At 35.9% G+C, this 20,785-nt stretch overlaps 1 protein-coding gene across 3 annotated transcripts; it reads left to right on the forward strand.

Moving 5' to 3' along the window:
- Nucleotides 1-744: 744 nt before the first annotated feature.
- Nucleotides 745-19,705, forward strand: LOC111603948 (diuretic hormone class 2). 3 transcript variants are annotated; one of them, XM_023321779.2, is made up of 5 exons: nucleotides 745-808; nucleotides 888-985; nucleotides 17,844-17,953; nucleotides 18,880-19,002; nucleotides 19,068-19,705. In XM_023321779.2, exons 3-5 carry the CDS (start codon nucleotides 17,862-17,864, stop codon nucleotides 19,201-19,203), a joined length of 351 nt encoding a protein of 116 aa, XP_023177547.2. In that variant the 5' UTR covers nucleotides 745-808; nucleotides 888-985; nucleotides 17,844-17,861; the 3' UTR covers nucleotides 19,204-19,705. The 3 variants fall into 3 exon arrangements, with proteins under 3 accessions (XP_023177547.2, XP_023177546.2, XP_030079095.1); XM_023321778.2 differs by having other exon boundaries at nucleotides 753-808; nucleotides 17,844-17,956; XM_030223235.1 differs by lacking the exon at nucleotides 745-808 and having other exon boundaries at nucleotides 864-985; nucleotides 17,844-17,956.
- Nucleotides 19,706-20,785: the final 1,080 nt, after the last annotated feature.

Below are 20,785 nucleotides of genomic sequence, written 5' to 3' on the forward strand. Positions count from 1 at the left end.
TTGGGAGTTAACAAATAAATTATGTGGCATTGCGATTGCGGCTGCGGAAAAGCATGAAAACAACGTGTCCGTCTGTGATAATGTTTGCTGAAATATGAAACATATTGTATAAAACTAATTAGATAAGGGCGATAAAAAGCCAAACCGTTTGCCGAAGAATTAATAAGCCAACGGCCACTTTGCAAGCGGAGAGCCAAGGATTTATATTAGATTTTGGATGACGGCTGCCAAATATGCAACTAATTGAAAATAATCTGGTGCTGATTAGAATGATTAGATGATTAGCTGATAAGATCGCGTGACAAAGTGTGTGTGCGAGCGCTAATTGTGCGTAATTGCTGTCTGATAAACCGATAAAATAAGGCACTCTTTCGCTAAATACCCGCAGCTTACAGCTGCGTGGCTCTGTGGCTACGCACCACGTGTTGCACATTGCTCATTCGACGTGTGGTCCAACAATGACTGCGCATAATCTTGCTGGGCAACATCAATGTCGTGGGCGTTCGTTTGGATACTCGTGTCGTCGCTATTTACCTGACAGAACACGCACACACACAGACACACACATACGGACACACATAGATTTATACATTGCGTTGAAATCTTTCGAATCCTCGTCCACTTTGATACGAGCTCTGGAGGCACGAACTCAACAAACGACTCGTATAAATCGAGTGCGCCTTGGCAGCCGATTTTCACTTACGTTTCAGTTCCAAAGCGGTGCAGTTATCGTAGCAGCGGCAAGTCCTGAACAGCAGCAGCAACAGCAACATCATCAGTGGAGCAGCAGTGGAAGCAGCTAGCGACGGTGAATTCAAATAGGAAATATTCAAAAATATTTTCAAAGTGCTTCACAGTTCTTAACACAGTTTTCTTGTCTCGTGCAGTTTTTGACAATTATAGAAACTTTGATATCTGAATATCAGAATACAAAAAGACAAATCAAAACTTAATTTCTATCAATTTGTTTGTTGTTTAAAAAAGGGTAAGTGAAATTAATAGGGAAACTGTTAAATATATCTTTTAATTTATAAATATTTTTCAATTGTTAAAAATGCTATTCTAAGTTTTTTGCTGGAACTTTGTTTTTTCTATTGAAAATGTTAAATTGCTTTTGCTTCTTTATATGAAAGTATTCCTAGATTATGCTTGAAAACATTTGATTCCAATTCCTTAATATTCTTTAAAGAATTCTAAATTTAACAGAGTTGAATACATAAAGTATTGATTATCGTGATTAATATGAGCATATGGCATATATTTAGCAGTCACTGTACATGCGAAACTGACTATATCATTCAAAGAGTAGTCTGAAGTAGTAGTAGCTTGGAAAGCATTATATATATTTCGATATATATTATTATAAAATCTATGAAATTTCATTTTAGAACTTAAGCTTTAAATGAAATATAGAAAATATAAGTGATTATAATAAAAGAGTTTATAGAAGTGGGCTCGCGAAAATAAAATTGAAAATATTTAATATTTATTATTGAATGAAATTGCCTGGTATATGAAAGCTCTTTCCTGTCTTTCTATAACACAATTAAAAATTTTAAAAGCTAAGAGTTTTTTACTACGATATTATAATTGTCAAACAAACGATTTCTTACCACTTAAATTCAGAAGTTTATATTTTCCAAATGACTACTACCTTATAACAGTTCATATAAATTCCAGCTATATCATCAGGAGCGATTAGCAGTGCAACACTCCATATGCAAAACCTTACCGTTAAACTGTAAGAGATTTGGTGACTTCCGATTTGCCGTGTTCCCTATGGGCTCGCATGTATATTTATTAAAAGTTTTTTTCTCTAGAGAAATGCTAAACTAGCTGGGACTTGTAAATACTTCATAATGGCTGTAGCTATTGATACGCGAATTGATATTTCAAGTTTCAGTTCTCGAGCTTCAGTGGCTGCATATGCAAAAATATACCTATGTTTAGTTACTGATTAGTCACGTCCTTCGCGAAATTATCCAATACATCTTAACACATCAGCCCAAGTCTTTAGCTAAGTCTTTAGCTTAGCACAGAGTGTAAGTTAAATATGCTTTTCTCACCTTATTAGCGATTGGGTGTTACATGAGGAGATTAACAGAACTGAATATTGTGTTAAGAAATTATGTAACTGCTCTCGTTTGCTGCTATAGATTTTATCGTCACATCATTTGCACAGTAAAATTTAGCTGTAATAATCGTCTGCTTTATAGATTGTTTAATGAACTGGAAATGCCATATGTAAATATACACATATTTTGAGGGATAAAAATCCTGGCATGTGCCACGCTTGGCTAAGGAATACGGCATTTGAGTTTTTAGTTTTCAAAAAGGCGTAATAAACCTATTTGGAATTTTACTTTCAACTGTCCTAAGCTCTTGCCAATCAGGCAGACTCACACGCGGTCCTTGGGCCCGTGCTAGATGTGTGCTTGGCCAAGGACATTTTGTTGCCTTTTTGTCAGATTCGTTCATGCGACCCTTTTAATATCACAAAAATCTTTTACTGAATATTGTGAAATTAAGGTGGGTTTTGTACCTTTATTATTTTATACTTTGGCTTGGCTTGGCTGGCAAAAGGAAAGTCTCCGGGATTATCGTACAAATTGCAAGCCCCAATAAGCGACATCTTATAAGCGAACGTAATGTGGCTTTTAAATTTATATTATATAGCTTAAGAATGATAAAATTTTTGTGCTCTGCCTTCAACTTGCTAAACTTTGCTCCTGTTGAAATCGAAATTGAAACTAAGCCGCTGATGCCATTTTCAGCGCTCGTTTGGGCGAAATTTTCTCGTGCTACTATTAATATAAGCACAAATCGCATTTAGTTGAATTTCTTATGTTGCTGTTCAGCGGTTCGCATCAATAAATTTGGCACTGAAACTCTATTTGTAATTTAAGGTTGCATGTGCTCTCGATATTAAGCAGTCGATATTAAGCAGCTGCGATAATTTGTCTTGCACTGATAAAAATACACTCTAAGAAGATACTCTATCTTTACTTAACTATTCGAATTTAGCTAAGCTTTGGCAAATGAACTGCCAATCTATTCTAACTTTCATCTTGATGTGGATTTAGTTATACATTAAAATTTGTATACTAACAATGAAATTGGAGATTTAATTATTAAAGTTATTAAAAAATGGCTAGTAGAATAGTCTATAGCTTGAGTGCTTAAAGATATCAGATGGCATTCAGGTGAATCTATAAAAGCTTAAATAGCGTTCAAGTACTCAACATATTTTATTTTCTAATTAAAAAAATCTTATGCTGCGAAAGTCTGAAAAGCAAAGACCGATTTTATGATTTGTAATACACTTTTATCTTACTTAGCGTTGCTTTATCGTTAATACAAATTTTAAAATACACTTAACGGCAAATATAAGCAATGAAATGTATTTTCTCTTTAGATAACACTGACTTATTTCGTTAATCTGTATCGATCTGTAAAGGATCTTGACTGTCCAAATGACATATTTGGAAATTATAGCCTTAAAGCTGTGGAAGATACAGTTTTACCCGTTTTCAATTTACTCGTCAAACTTGGAGTATTTAACTTCAATAGCGGCGTAATGGCTTGCATTCATACGACCAAGTGAACGGACGGACGGACGAACAGCAAGAAGGACATTGCATAAAACCAATTTACTCCTTCGCTTTGTGGATGAGTACATGATCATATAATGTATACACGAGTCCGTATAGAGGGTATAAACCACAATCAACAAAGATAACTTGAACTTGGCTTAACTATTATTTATACGTAGGCAGTTCATAGCTCAGTTCATAAAATTTTTTCTTAGGATTCAATACAAACTTGTAGTATGAATAGAAATTTTTAGATTTTAGAATTAGAAACTAAAACTTATTAAAAATTTATTAATAATTAAAAAACTATTTTTTTTAATATTTACAAAAATGATTTAAGCACTTCAATTCATTGAAATAAAAGCGTGAAATTTAAATTCAAGTCTCTAAGAACTAAAACTAATTGCTAAATCTTTTGCAGCCTCTATGGAAATAAATGCTTCGTAAATATTTAATTTAAGACAATTTATTTGTGCATTTCTCTGGGCATTGTAATGCGCACAGGTGTTCTGTCAAATCAAGAACTATTCAAGGCAAAAGACCACGCCTCCACTTATTTCGTGCTGCTTTGAATGGTGACAAACTGTTGGGCTTCCTTTGTGCCTGCCTAATTTTGTTTTCTTTAAATTTACAATGGATAAACAACAGCAAAGCTGAGGGAAAGCAGAGCATAACGGCAAAAAATACTGAGTTTACTGGATTTCAGAGTTTTTCTGTTGCAATTCAGCTTAGTTCGGCTCTGTTGAGCATCCTGAGAGACCTCGGACCTGTCCCGAATTAAAAAGGGAAGAAATGAAACAAGAAGAACATAATACACTGGGCATCTGCTTTTCATCGCAAACTTTTTCGCTTTCAATTAGTTCATAAAAAAGTTTTACTTTGCATTTTAGGGCATACCTGAACACCAATTAAAATACATTTATGACGCTCAGGTTGAACGGTCAGCTATAAGAACCTGTAAAAACTACTCAAGACCAGGCTCTGCAGTATCCCTTGTTTTTTTTTCTTAATTCTTAATTGCTAGCCTTCTTTTTTGTTCGTTTGTTCTTTTCATTAAATTTACATATTTTTATTAATTAAATTGTTTACGCAATGTTTACCCGCAAAAACTTGGGCGGCAGCACTTGACGGCGGCTCTTTTGGGTTGCAATACACAAGCACCCACACACACGTACACACACACACACACACACACACACACACACACACACACACACACACACACACATGTTGTTTAATTGCCATAGAGCTAAAAGTTCTAACCAGTTTGTTTGTCATTCGAGCTGTGCTGCATTTGTCGCAAATTAAACATTTCTCTAGTTATTTGGCCATTCGCCACAATTTGGAGGACTAAGACAGGGGTAAAAATTATAATTTTTACTCACACCATGAGCTCATTATTATTTAACCGTGGATGCCATTAAATTTCAAGTGGCGCGCAGCATTTGGCTATATTATATTATGGATATTATTGTCATTATTCTGGACCAAGGAATAAATGCTTTTAGCCATAGAATTTGCTCATTCGAATTGGCCACGAAATTTTAATAAAAACATATTTATGTCTAATTAGATCATTCTATGGGATTATGGGTTAATGCCTACGAATGGCATTATGGGATTATTATTCATGGACTGCCAGACGGAACAAATTTGCGTAGGTGGCTTAGCAGTGCACGGAGTAATCATAAATAAAAACGATATTAAATGTGTAGCCAATCGAAGACTTAGATTTTTTAGAATTTTAAAATTTATTTTTATATATCATATTGCCCAATATAAGTCTACAAAGTAATTTGGTCTAGATAAATTGCAAGTTCATTTAAGTTGATGCAATCCTTCTTAAAAGAATATTGTTTTAAATTACTTTTAGCAACTTTGAACGCATTATTTATGTTTAAATTAATTTCTTTATAGAGAAGTTTTAAATCTTAAATAGGACATTCAAAATTCCAAGTCTTACTCAGTTATCATATTATAAATACAAAGTATTTTTCGCTTACAGCTTAAATGTATAAAAGAAATTTAGTTTTTTTTTCAAAATGAGGACATATTTGAAGTAAAAATTATATGAACGAAAACAATTGTTATAAAATATGACTACATATATTCTATATGTACTCTATATCTGTCCTATCAATCGAAGATATAAATAATGTAAAGTTTGTAAAGATACAAATGTGCCACAAATGCTCGCATCAGTTATTTAGAAATGTTTAAATAAATATAGAAAATATATTCTTTAAATCTGAGGTATTCCAGCTGCTGCGATGCTGTTTTGTAAAATAAATTAAAACAAAATTTTTCGTACTTTGATACATTTGATACGTATTCGAATTTTAATAATAAACCATTTACTTGGCATGATATACGAAATATTTAACATTAATGCTTTCAATTTTTTTTAAGCATATTTATTACGAAATGCAAACTTTGTCATACAAGCAATTTGGAGTGTTTTAAGCAAACAAACCGCACAAAGTCGACTTCAACGCCTTCAACGTGCGCCAAGGCAACTCGATGTGAGTCGGGGAAATGCATGTCTTATCATTGAAGTCTGCCGTTTTGACGGTGGTAAAGAATGGCTTATTGGAAATGCAGCATAAAATACTTTTTGAATGCGTATAAATATTTGTGAAAAAGCGACGGCATAAGATTCACAGATCGAAGTTTGAATGCCCTTTCTTATAAGAGCTTTTTAAAACTAACTATATAAATGATAGAATAAAGATAGGATGATTGTGGAGCTTACACAAAACTTGAACTAATAAAAATTTAATGTTAGATCTAAAATTTGCCATACAGCATTGTAGTATATTGAATTAGGTGAAGTTTATTATTTTCAATTAAAGTCAGCTTAAATATATGTTAACATTATCTTTTCTTAGGCAACAAAAGATAAAGCTTAGAATGTGAAAAATAATAATCGGTTTCATTACTTATTATTAAAGATACTTGGATTCAGCTTTTGATATAGATTTATCTCTCAATTCAAGTCACATTTCTAACCAAGGTACATAACAATTTATATATAAATAGACATTTCCGTAGGTTTTCTTTCTCTAATAAATTTATTTCAGTTAACAAATTAATTGTTTGTGGATCAGCATTAATTAACAGCCTTATTTATTTATGGTATATCTATGTCATGAGGTTTAGAAGTTACAGAAATTTGGAACGTAATATATATTTTATTGCAAGCGCAAAATAAATTTATTTTGCCCGATTTTATTGTGATATTGATTATAATCAATTTGCAGATAAGATTTATTGAGTTTACTGTTGAACTTATAAAATCGAGATATATACATAAGTTATTAAGTAGACTGTACTATAAACTGTACTGTACTGTACTGTATATGGTATTACTATAGTAAACAATACTCAGTTGATTAGAGATATGTAGTATTAAATGCTCAACACATTTTGAAGGGAAACATTATTAATTATTTCGAAATATTATTGGATATATGATGTCACAACTGTACAAAGGTTCATAGACAGCATATTTCGAAACTTACAGACAATAGCTGGAAAGCTGTTTTTTATGCAAACTAATATTTGGAATACTTTACAAATTTACAAGAAGTTAAAATTTTTGGGAGAAACCACAAGATTTTTTGACTAATCTTGAATGTTTACAAAGTACTATATCGAAAATTGTATACTGAAGCATTCTGTAATAACTTCAGATTTTTGCGAATTTTGTATATATTTGTGTGGATTGCTTCGTTTTGCTTTAAAACTGTTAAAATATTAACTTCCCAATTTATATATTTCTTTTCTATCGATTGCTCCAAAATAATATTTAATTAAAATAGTAAACTGTATTGTCTGTCTTAAACAAATTTGCTAGTTAATCAAGTGAAATAGGTTTCTTACATAGAAGTAGACTCAGATGTTGTCTCATCGAACTACTAAATCATATGCGCTCATTATAGCAATATATTGACTTAACTCATTTCATCTAAATATTTCTAACATATTTGTATATTAGTTGCTTTTCATGGAATCGATTGGGCAGAAATCCTCCTATATGTGTATCCATCAACAAACGGGTCTTCTCTCCCACAACACGCTGGTTGCTCAAATAAGAGCAAACATTTAATGGAAATGGAAAAATATTTACAATATTTGCAAAATGAAATGCTGCGACATCAAATTTGAAATGTGAAATTTAAAAGTGGAAAGTGGAAATTGGAAAGGTGACATATACGTAGTACTCTGGCAATTGGTATTTTAATTTAAATGCCGGCCATAAATGTGGAAATATTTTTTTGAAACGAATTTATTACAAAATGCAAACTTTGTCATACACAAACAATTTGGAATCCTTTAAGCAAACAAAACGAAGACCACATAAAGCCGACCTCATTGCCCCGAGAGGGCGGCAGATGGTGGCTGAGAGTCGAATGAATGCATGTCTTATCACTGGAGCAGCCTGGCATTCTCCTCGTGCCATCCAGTTGCGAACTTTACATGGCTCCGGCAAAGAATTGCAGCATAAAATACTTTTTAAATGCGGATAAATATTTGCAAAAAGGAAGCATTAAGGCATATATGTAAAATTAAATATCGTTGCTACGCTTCAGCTCAGGCAGCATGAATCAAACAACGCTTATCTGCTCCACTTTGCAGATATGCATTGAAAGGAAATATATTGCTACTCGTATGCCAGCTTAGTTGGGCTCAATCTCGATTAACTTTATTGAATGACCAAAACACAACAAGTAGAGCAGATTGCATGAATAGCTATTTTAGCTATTTTCCGGTTCTATCATCAACAATGATTAGGTTTGCATGGCATTTGCCCACAAAGGTTAAACTTAATGCGAATGACAGCAAATCGAGCTGAACTGAAGACCACTTTCTGAGAGCAATACTTATAGATAGAAAAACAATTGTGTGGACAATCGATTTTTAAAATATATATTTACAAAAAGCTTATAGTATGTTGCAGTCTGATAGTATTGTAAGCATTAAAGTATAATACAAAGTTATAAAAACACATCTCCTTAGACTTTTTCTTTGCTTCACTGTGCACATTTACACTCTGTATTATGTAGAATAGTTATAGATTACAATTCTAGAGAATATAAAGGCAAAGATAATGAGCTCGGCTGTATCTATCACACCAAAATCCAGCAAAAGGTACTTTGTGCCTTTGAGGAGAATCTCTGCGTTCTAGTAGCTTCATTTTGGCGAATTCTTATTAAGAATAAGATTCAATGCTTATCTTAAAATTACTACAAGTTTCACTTTATGAATGAATTTAAGTCTTAAAAATAAATATTCAGCATACGCAAATGAGTAGAAGTATTAATCCTATAAATTATATTAAGCTTTTAACATTCAAAGCCGAAACCCGAGTCATCTAAAGACAAGTAGAAGGCTCGGGTTTCGGCTTGTGTTCACGGCATCTTACTCTGGCGTGTCATAAAATACGAGTCTCGGAGTTCTCTGTGGCGCTATTAGCATGAACATTCTTGCAGCCATTTAAAGGACGACTCATAGCATAACAGGTATCAGAAGTGAGTGTTAGTCAAAGAAGAGTATTCGTTGGATACCCTGTAAGCAGTTAGTCAACTAGTAACTCTTCTTAGTTCAACTTATCCTTTTCGAAAGAATGAAAAATATATCTTGAATATCTTTAGTGCCTCGAAGTGCTTTACTCTATGGGATATCAAATATATTGCGTAAAATCTATCTATCCATATCTATCTACACTTATAAATTATATAAACCTATTCAAAATTAGTAATTTTTATAAAACTTTGATGTTGCTTAAAATATTTAGCTTTGCTGTTATATTGGCAAACAAAGTATATAAATTACATAGTCCTTGAGCCTTGCGGTGTTTACAAAGTTAGAAAATATCCTGCACAATGTGTACGTGTATGTGCATACGTGTGTGTGTGTGTGATGTCAGTAAGAGTATCGTAAAAGCGAGCACAAAGGTCGTTTAATAGAAAAACATTTACATTTTCAGCAGCAAGTCAGTGCAAAAAAGTTGCCCACTCGATATTCAAATAAACTGAGCTGGGTGAAAGGGTTTCTATTTGATTTGGCAAAAGTTGTGTTAACAATGCTCGGAAAACATAAACAAACAAATGTCAATTGTGAATGAGGCGGCATAGAGCAACTCAACCGACAACAATTGAGTCCTAGTCAGGAATTGAAACTGCGACTGCGACTGCGACTGCCACTGCCACTGCCACTGCGGCAAGTCGCGACGCCTGATGTCTAATGGCAATTTAATGAAGCAAGAGAGGCAGAGGGCGAGAACGAAAATATACATTGCCATCGATATGTGTTCGCGATTTGTGCAAAGTATCCAAGGCAAGGCAAGCAGCCACATGCAACAATTACACAATGCCCCACAGGAGAGGTAGGTGCAAGGCAGCTGCTGAAAAGTAAATTTTGCCAGCATATTTGTTGCCCCTTAGCTGCGTGCCTCTGCTCCCAAAAGCATAGTTGTCCCATTATTTAAATATTTTGCACTTTTGTTTTGCCCTGTGACGCAGTTGGGAATGCTTAGCATATGTGGGTTTCTTTCTTATGCTGCTGCCTCTTTGTGACGTATGCGAAAGTTTTCAGCGTCAACATGTTTGTGTTTCTGAAAACAGAACAGAAAAGTATTTTCAAGTTTGCTCCAAGCATGGCCAACTTGTTGGAAAATATGGCAGGCGTCGATTGCAGCTGAAATACAAGTGAATATTTTCATATTCGATCCAATGGCCAGTTGGGAACACACTTCAAAGCCTTAGCAAGCGCTAAAACAATTCAAGCCAAATTCAACAATGCAAATCACCTGCGGCTAATTCATGAAATGCTCACTTTAAATAAATAAATAAACAATTCGAGAAGAAATTCCCAGTGGATAGGAGAGACGGCCAATACCTGTTGGATGGCTACAATTTGCGATTTTCTGCGCGTTGAACACCTTCGTGCAATTATTTTAATCTGTGTCGGACATTTCTCGCATAATTTTCCATCATTTCGATGTAAAGAGGACTTGAAAAGGCTGAGGCGCTGGCAGAAGCGGCGGAGGAGACGCTGCGAAAATCTAAATAAAAGTATTCCTTGGGTCGCAATGAATTTTTAAGTTAATGTAAAGAGCGCCCAGGTAGCCTGGCTGCTCACATTGACGACGGTTCAATCCCAATCTCAATCCCAGGCCCAAAACTCAGGAATCATGTTTTTTGCGGCTCAAGCCGAGTCCCAGAAGTTGCTGTTGTCGGCTCAACGCTCGTCGCGTTGCGTGCAATGCTTTTAGCTTCAAACGTTAAATGTTTGTGCGTCCTGCTTAACATCATTGTCTTAACTTGGTTTCCTTGTGGCACGTCGTGCGCTCCTCTCTCCTCGCCTGCCACTAAAATGCGGCATGTTCTTTAGGACAACAATTTCTTTTTGTTTTGGCATTTGAGCAGCGCGTGCTTTTCCAATGATGACGTCGTTTTCCTAGTCGTTGTCGCTGTCGTTGTCGTTGCTCGTTCTTCGTTGTTCGTTGTCTAAGAGGTACCTTAGAACGCGTCCTCGTCCTCGACCGCGTAACATTCTCTTGCATGCTATTCCCCAGGGCTGGCTTCCAGTTTTGGGAGCTACATTAGAGGTTGTAATTACTTGACGTCAGTTTTTTTGTTTTTCCCTAAAAGCGTAAGCAAAAGTAAAAGCCTTGAGTGTCCAATTCGTTAGTGAAGAATTAAGAATTATTAAAACGAAAGCAAGATAGCTTTGCTTTTATTTTATTTATAACTTGTTAACATTTAAATTAATTGTAATAAGCAAAGATTAGTTAGTTTCTGTTGACATGAAGTAGCTTGAGCTAAACTACGAGCTGTACAAATTTGATTATTTTATATGAATTATTTAAATAATTACTAAATAAATATTCGAACTTGCATGGTTTTAGCTGAGCAAAAATAATTATTAAGTATTTAAATTTATTTAATAAAATTTATATTATTAAAAGTTATATTTATATATCTATCTGTTTATAAAAAAATGCATTAAATTCTGATTCATTATAAATAGAAACTTTTTTATTGTTTATTATCATTGCATTGTTGATGCTGTTAAAACTGTGAAAATTTACACAAAATTAAAAATAGTCTAAATTCTTTTCAAAATTATTAGTCTTAGTAAATTGAACTGAATAGTTTGAGCAAACTTTATTTATTTGTGACAGTATTTTAGTTCGTTATTCTAGGACACTTAAAACACAGGTGTGATTAACTTTGGCAGTGAGTTACGTAATATTTGATAAACTTAGTGTTAGTAATGATGTAATACAGCAAACATTAGTATTTAGTGTTTAGGTTAGGCGGCTGTTTAATTGGTCAAGAAAGTGTCTAGATTTTATATGTTCGGCTCTCACTTTAAGCCGGAATGCAAGTTGACATTAGAGTTACATTAGAATATCTTAGTTTACTATGCATTACCACTTCATATTTTCAGTAAATGTTGAGCATTTGTAGAGTGTGGAAAATTGAAGTTAAGAAATTCTGGGAAATGTGATAATTATTTATGTTTCATACTTAGCACTCTGAAGTAAGAGAATCAGTTAAATATTTTTAAATTAAAATTTGTATACAGCTTACTTAAATTGTTGTAATAGTATAATTATTTAAATAAGCTTCTACAGCAAATATAAATGGGCTTCTAAGGTTTAATTCCACTTTATATGACATAATGCAATATGAAAGTTTTATGAACACGTTCGTATGAAGGCAGTAGAAATGCAGAGACATTTACATATGCAAACGGACATGGCTTGCCCAGCAAACGCCTTCTTCTACCTGCTACACACACCTGCACCAGCTTTTCTAACCTTTAAACTTTAATGTTCAAGGCGAAGTTTCTTGAAAAGTTTGTAGCACTTTGTGATTTAGAGGCTTACGTGACAACTGCGCTCGTTTGGTTTTCGCATATCATAGCTGGCAAAATACTTAAAATATTCCAAACTAAGCTTCGAAAAACAATAACAAATTTCTTATTCTGAGGCTGAGTCTGTGGATTGCTGTCAATGAAGACAAAACGAAAGCGGTCAGGCACCGTCGCCCAATTGACAGTGGAAACTGATTGGGAGAGGAAATCACAAATCAGGGCAAACAAAATGGTTGGCTTAGCGACTTCTGTCGTCTCGCCAAGACGAATGCGAATGCGAATGAGAATCGGAATCAATCTTACTGTGGCTGCTGCTCAAACGACTTGTTTGCTTAATTTGACAAACGAAATAATTTGATAAATATCTAAATGGCAGCACAGACACAGCAGGCAGCAGGCAGCAGGCAGCAATCCGACGGGCCACCCATTGGCGTCTTTGTCGCTAATTCAATAAGCATCCAATTACAACGCGGCGAGCAGCAACTTGACAGCTTCGCTACGCCCTTCTTTCTCCCCTGGCAACAGTGCCAGTGTCGTATACGCAATTTTCATTTGGCATATGAAAATTTAATGCAGCTAAAGTGCTGTCACTCGTGTAGATAATTTTCATAATTATTTTCTGCCTTTTTGCTTTGATATTTGCGAATTGGCCTATGCACTAAAGCCAATGCGCCTTGCTTGAAAGAGAAATAGCAAGAAAATTCAAATCAATGCATCGAATCACGTGCAGCTCTCGTATATTTTAATCTTTAGAGGAAGCAAGACCAAACTTAGACCAGCTCGCAATTGAATGACCCAAATTCAATTTCAGACTTGTGGCCCAAGTCCACGTCGGCGCCGAGCCCCAGCCCGAGGTATATAAAATCATAAGTACGTTTTCAGTTACCAGCACAGCAGGTGACTATCCACATCCACATAAATATCCACATCGGAGCAGGGCAGGGAGACGGGTCGAGGTGTTGACCATAATCAACGCAATGCAATTTCAATGTCTGCGTGTCCTGCTTCACTTTAGCCAGAACAAACCGCACCCAAGGCACACTGTCACTCTGATGGCTGCAGTTTAATTTCTATTTTTATATTCCCTTTACAATCTCCAAAGGAGCATATAAGTTTTATGCTTATCTGCTTTAAAGCAAAAGACACCAGGTCTTTTGTCAATGCTTTGGGGTTACTCAACCAATAACAGGAATTAAAAGGAAATTCTCACTTCACAAGTTTTACTTGCTGTCTTAATAAACCTACTTACAAAGATGATATGGATGTGGTTAACTACAATAAATGCGTACATATAATTCTCAGACTTACAATTTACAGAATTCAAAACTTCGTCTAAAGTCTTAAAGTAAACTTGACATACAATAAAAGATTATCACAAAATAAAAACATATTTAATATATATATACGGTAAAGGGTATTTAATGTTCGTGACACCTGAAATATTATTTATTTTCTTATTTTCTTGTTTTTCTTTGGTTACCAAAGCAATTTACATGTACCACATATGTATGTGTTCATGATGTTTATTTTGATACAAACAAAAGTTCTGCCACATGTAGGAAATTAAAGCCAAACTGCGACACCTTTAACCAAGTAGGAATGCTGGCTGTGAGGCTGTCAGGTTGTCCGGCTGTCAGCACAGCATGCGTACAGACTAAGTTAATTGCTCTCGAGATTAAGCGACAAGAAAATTTAGAGCTTGAAAAGAACAAAAATAGTTTTGTCATGAACTAAATATTTATTAATATTTTCAATAAATTTAAAGCCCAAACCCTAAACTTAAACAGCTTTGTCGCTTCACGCTTTACTGAATTTTTGTAATTTTTTATGAATTGTGGTATGCCCTTTAAGGTTAAAACTATAAGATTTCCTGGAAATAGGTCACTTAATGAATATTAAAACTATTTGAACTAAGTGTTAACTCTGCTCATAATTTACTAAATGCAATGGCTTTCAGGCAAATATTACATAGATTGCGCAAGAGGAGCTCCCAATACTTATTTCGTCTTATTTCTCACTTCAATGTCTGTAGAGGCTCGACGATTTAAAGTTTAAAAAGACGTGATATAAGTTTATATGTTAAACGTCTAAGGTAACTTTCTGAATTTAAAGTATCATATCTTCGTTAGGTCTCGACTACATCATACATTTTAATCAAAAGAATCAAAATGATTCTTCAGCTCATTGGCAGCGTCTGTGAGCTATGAACACTACCTAATTTTATTTAAATTATTTATGAATATCTTTCAACTTGACACTATTCTTAGCATTTTTCATTCAATGCCATTCGTTTGCCTCAAGCTTAACTGCGAGCGTCATTTGATCAAACTATCAGCTGCATTTTATAATTAATCGTCTGGCACTTGGCTGGCTCGGAGCATAAAATTCAAGTGACTGAGTCAGCGAATCACTCCGACACGCGATAGCTGCCTGGAAAGCAAAGCAAGGACCAAAGAGCTGCAGCAGCCGAAGCAGAAGTTGCAGCCAATTCACAATTTCAGCCAAGTGTGAAAGCTGAGGGAAGGCAGCAGAATGGTTTGTGTGCAGCTGAGTTTGCTGTGGACAAACACTATAAATATTATAAATATTTAGTTATTCGGAAATCGAACGCAATATGAATTGTGCACTGACCCAACAATTGCTGATTATCTGCTTATTTGCGCGCAAATATTATTATGTGTTTATTATTTTCGGATCAAGCTTTTTATTTGCATTTGTGCTAAGCCTTTAAGCCTTGTTGTATACAAATACTATCGAGTGATTGTGTCCAGTTCACGGTTGGCTATCAGCCCCAAGCGCAAATAATGTATAAAAAATAATCGAAATTTATGTGCGCTCTGCTTTATACTCCGCTGAGCGGGGCAACTGGTGCAGGTACCCGGGGCGTATGAGTTATATGTATTTACGCACCACTCATTATAGCTGCGCAGGCGGCCATAAATCAAATGCGAAAATGATTGATAAACGGTTCGTCGGACAAGCGCACTCATTCATATGGCCCTCGCATCACTGAGCAGTCCTCGCCTGCACTGCCTAATAATAATACAACAAATGCTCCAAACCAGTCAACAATCATACGCCCTGTGGTACCAATGAAAACCAAGAATGCTAACAAAAGAGCACACACTGGTTGCTTCCAGAGGGCACTTTAAGTTAACAAAGTAGAGGCGACTAAGATATACTCAGTTAGTTCTTTTGCTAAGAAATTTTCTTAATGAAAATAAGTGTCTTTTGAAGTAGTAATGGGCATGAAGAGAAATTGGTGGGGTAACCATCTGTGATACGAGCGATGATAACTGGTTAGGGTATGTGTTTCCATACCATTGTCTTATAGAGTCCTATGAATTCTTCGTTTGAGATTAAAATCAATCCCTAGCACCGTTTGAAGAGTTTTGTGATTTATTTTTAAGGAAGGCTCGAACAATTTCATGACTTCAAGCTTTTCGTATGCATAGCGTGATATACCATTTGAGCCACTCACAGTATGTACAGGGTATAAACTGTAACTGAGATGCACGGCGCTGCGTAAAATCCGTTTATTACTTTATTTGTAAAAAGTGCGATGAGTGTCCATTCTTTTGCTTGATGTGCCCTTGTCCCATTGAGCAGTGGATGCTTGTTGCTGCGGTGCGATAAGCGGGCACAAGACTAGGAGACAGCACACATCCAACAACCTGTAGCTTGGCACAGTCACGGCCACAGCCACAGTCACAACCAGAGAGCGTAGACGCAAGCGTTTGGGTCATAAAATGCAATCACATATTGATCTTATTGTACGAGTATATGGCTTCGTTTGCCTTTCTTTTGAAATGTTGGTCCAATTTATTTGATTTGAAATCAGCTTTTAAAAATGGCTTAAGAGTCGCAGCGGCTGCTAACAGAAATCCCACACGTGTGTTCTTATCTCTAAGTGGCAAATGCTTCTTTATGACCGAACATTTCCTCGACCTAAGCAGTTGAAAGTTACAGCAATTTTTCTTGATTTTTGTAAACAGCTTAAAGGTCTGCATCAAAGCAATTGCCCGTCGTAATTGCCCACTCACGCATCGGGCACTTTTTTGCACTTGACCTCTTGCTGGCAGAGTGCTCTGTCCGATACAAGAATTAATTAGTCTATGGTAGTTTGGCTGTGCGTTAATTCAATTAGTTCAAGAGGTGAAGTAAATAAGTGAAATTCATTACATTTCTTTGCTCCCTTAAGCCAAGTTAGGCATTTGTGTCTTTGGTTTCTTCCATGAATTCATTTTTACCTGTTGGAAAATATATGAAGTTTCATTTAATCGGAATAATATTTAAATATTGTTTTATCTTAGTATAAGTTGAATGCGTGCATAAAATTATCTATGACATTTAATATATTTCCGAGCTTGTATCTGTGGTCTGGCAATCAGTCATGGGCGTTTTGTCTTATGAATATGAATAGCTAAATAAATCATTTTATCAATTGATGCTGCTCAGTTCCGTTGCTAGATGCAAGCATTTTCTGCTGTTCATTTTATGTTGCTATTAGAAAATGGTTGCCACACACGCGATTGATTGCCTGAAATCCCTTCGGCCAGTTGCAATGCTGTGTTGGTCCATCACACACAATCAAAAGCCTGTGGGATGACAAATATCGCCACGTCTATCAATGAAAGTGCACTCTGAGTGTGCATGTCCCTCGGCGCATCCTGGCAAACGAGCGAAGTGCCAAATGATTAAATGAGACCCCAAGTCAGAGTTAAATGTCAGACTCATGCGTCGGACAGCGGACATCGGACATCGGGCATTGGAGCACAGGACAGGTGCAGTGAGCCAATTCATTTGTCTGACGAGCTCTGTGTGTGGACTGAAGTGCTCCCGGGTGATGAGGGGTTGCCTAACCACTGATGTCAGAGAGATGTCACATTGCTGTTAAACTTTCGCAACTGTAAACATAACAGTGACAACAGCATTAGGGGCACGACTAGGACAGCCGACGACAGGAAGTACAGAATGCAAAACTGAGTGGACCAGCAAAGAGGTCAACCCAACCGAACGACTGTGCAGCAGTCAAATGGACAGGAAGTCGAGCCAGGGGCGTGGCAGCCAGGGGCTTCTGCTTCGGTGAGCAGTTAATGAATCACCTAATGGGAAATGGTATACCTCGGACTTCCGCTTGTGTCCGATGGACAGAAGTCCGACTATGACTGGCGGCAGTCCTTTCGATCGATTTTTAATTGTTGCGGCATACGCAAGGTGGGACATGAACGAGAGTTATATTGTTGGCTTGTATTGGGTTTCGCTTAGCTCTAAGCCGCTTACCAAAACTTAAATACCACTTTAATCAGATCTATCATAATTGTTTTCACTCTCTCTATATATCTCTCTCTATTTCTATTTCAGCAAATAAATCGCAGCACAATGATGACAAACAGATTTGCTTTCGCTGCCTTGGCATTGATGACCATCTGCCTGCTGGCCATTTCGAGAACCGATGCAGCGCCCATGCCCAGGTAGTTGTAGAATAACCTTAGCTAAACACACGATGTCTGCATGAACTAATTAATTTCTGGCACTTAAGCTGCGAATTCTGAAATTTGTATAAAAATATTTGCCAAAACCAATTATCCGAGAGTGTTCAAAGTGCACGAGCAGTCTAGAGCGTCGGCTGTGGGGAACTCAGCTTGGGCAAGGCCAACCAGCTGGCAAACAGCAGCATAGAGAACATTTTTGGCATCAGCTAAGAGCTGGAAAGCTGGAGGCTCTGAGCTGTGAGCTGCGAGCTGCTAGCTGAGGGCTGAGAGCTGAGATGATGATGCTAATTTCAACAACGCATATAGAAAAGTGTATATGTATATGTATAAGTAAATGTATGTGGGTGCGCGTGTCCTTTGTCAATTGCACACTTTCTTTTTCTCTCTGTTTTTTTTTTTTTTTGTTATCTGGGAGTTCCCTTTGCATTAGCATTTTTAATATGCCTCGCAGCTCGTCGAAATTTTAATTAACTAAATGTAAACTCTTGCTGATGCGACAATTTAAGCTGCAAACATTGTATTTTCGTGTTTCAAAATCCTACTAAGATGACATTTGAAGCACGCACAGTTCTTGATATGCTTAAAGTTCTTTTAGCGAGGCGACTGCTCGAATGGAAAATTACATTCAATGACATTTCGCTCAGGAGAGGGGGGTGGGGGTTGACATTCGACATTCTACATTCGACATTCGATTTCCATGCAAATGCAAGATACGAAACGAATGTAAATTACAAGGCAAAGTAATTAGGGAGCGTGATTGTTTAATTACTTCGAATGCTAAGCTGGCAGGCTTCGTGGAGCTGTGATTTGCAAAGCAATGTTAATTATTTATAAGTCGGGGCAGCTAGCCTAATATGAGTATTTATAGAGACTTTAATAACTCGCTTCACTGACCCCCAAAACAGTCAAAGCTCCAACGGCGGCTATGGCGGCTACAACGAGCTCGAGGAGGTGCCCGACGACCTCTTGATGGAGTTGATGACACGCTTCGGTCGCACCATAATACGAGCACGGAACGACCTGGAGAAGTAAGTACCAAGTGGCGTATAAGCCTCGGACTAGAATTGTTATTGTTATGCTGTTCCTCGTTTAGCTCGAAGCGCACTGTGGACTTTGGATTGGCGCGCGGCTACTCGGGCACCCAGGAGGCAAAGCATCGCATGGGCCTGGCCGCCGCCAATTTTCCGGGCGGTCCTGGACGAAGGCGACGATCTGAGACCGATGCTTAAATTGGGCAACAACTACGATAATCACGATAATATCTTACTTCAAGCGAATTCTACAAAAGGTTACAGCAAGTCTCAAGCAAACTACACTTTCCATCGGCTTCTGCAAATGTATAATTTTTAGTCGTGTTCCGATTCGATTCAATTACGTTTCTATTGCAACTTAATATATATATATATATACAAATATATATCGGAATTACTATGTATAACTTATGCACAACGGATGCATAGCACAAAGAGTTTAAAATGTTCTTAAATATGTATACCATACTGAAAATTGCAAATTGTTGCTCCACTGTTGAAAGAGTTAATGCACCATCAATCTATAAATCTTAAGATCATGATCCTCTCTCGCTCTCTCGCTCGTCTAAATGTTCAAAAACTAAAGAAAAATACAAAAAAATATTAAAAACATATAAGCTAATCAAATATTTAGTAACAAGCTAAGAACAAATACGTTACCACAAATAAAAAAATATAAACAAATGAACTGTAATTGAACTCGCGCAAAAAATCTTTTAATAGGTATGCCTTAGTATTAGCACACACACAAATATATATATATACACATATATATATATAATATATACATATATGTATGTTATATATGCACGTGTTTGGCCCTTGAATCTTAAGGCAGCTCAAGCCAGTTTCCCGCCTAGAAATTGATTTAAATATGTGACACAGAAACTATTCAAATATTCCACTGTTAAAACTGTTTTCCACTATTTTGATTGGGATATTCTATATATACTACTACATCACGCATATATATATATATATATATATATATATATACTTCTGTACGATTTGCTTTGTGCTTGAACACTTCTGTCTGTGCCAAAAACATTCACTCGGAACTTTGAACTCTTTTAAAGGGATTTCCTGTAAATAATATAAGAATCACGCGTGCATATTTGCTATATACATCAAATATCTAACAAGATGCGCCTGCATATATACTTATATATAATATATATATATTGACGGAATATTGTGTCTATTATAAACATAAATACATTAATATCGCAATGAACAAGATTAAATAAATTTACATTTAGAGAAACATAACAAGACGGGATTTTCACTATTATTTTCAGGAATCATCTGAGCCTAATGAGTCCCTTTAGGAGGATGATGCAATATGTCAATGATCGGCTACAGACAAGCTTGAAATATAATTTATCATAAAATTATCTCAGAGAGACAGCTTGACTGAGTGTTTCTCCTAAGCTGAGGCAGAGAGATGGCTTGAAAGGATTTCTTTGATTCGAGAGCTTTAGAGCTAGGCTTATAATTGTTGGCCTGCTCTGCAGATATATCTCAAAATGACATAGCTCATCTTTTAGGCCTTGAACAATATATTTCACATTATTGCAGCCTGAGGCACGTCTACATCTTTAAGTTAAATAATTGAACATTTATATAACTAATGAAAAACAAATTTGCTTGCCAATTCTCTTGGTCTATGATTGAGTGGAAATCGAGATATTTGGGATAGTAATAAATATTTTGGTTCTGTTTACGATTGTATCGTGTGTTTTAATTATAATTATAATGTTATTTAATTATAATTATCTCA

The sequence above is a fragment of the Drosophila hydei genome, unplaced genomic scaffold (genome assembly GCF_003285905.1).
Source record: "Drosophila hydei strain 15085-1641.00,03,60 unplaced genomic scaffold, DhydRS2 tig00000149-arrow-pilon, whole genome shotgun sequence".
Classification (NCBI taxonomy): Eukaryota; Metazoa; Arthropoda; class Insecta; order Diptera; family Drosophilidae; genus Drosophila; species Drosophila hydei.

What these genes read in the sequence shown, in the direction of transcription:
- LOC111603948 (XM_023321778.2), top strand. Translation starts at nt 17,862, where the DNA reads ATGATGACAAACAGATTTGCTTTCGCTGCCTTGGCATTGATGACCATC. An exon ending in GCAGCGCCCATGCCCAGGTA is followed by an intron (nt 17,957 to 18,879) that starts GTTGTAGAATAA and finishes CCCCCAAAACAG; the next exon opens with TCAAAGCTCCAACGGCGGCT. An exon ending in GCACGGAACGACCTGGAGAA is followed by an intron (nt 19,003 to 19,067) that starts GTAAGTACCAAG and finishes TTCCTCGTTTAG; the next exon opens with CTCGAAGCGCACTGTGGACT.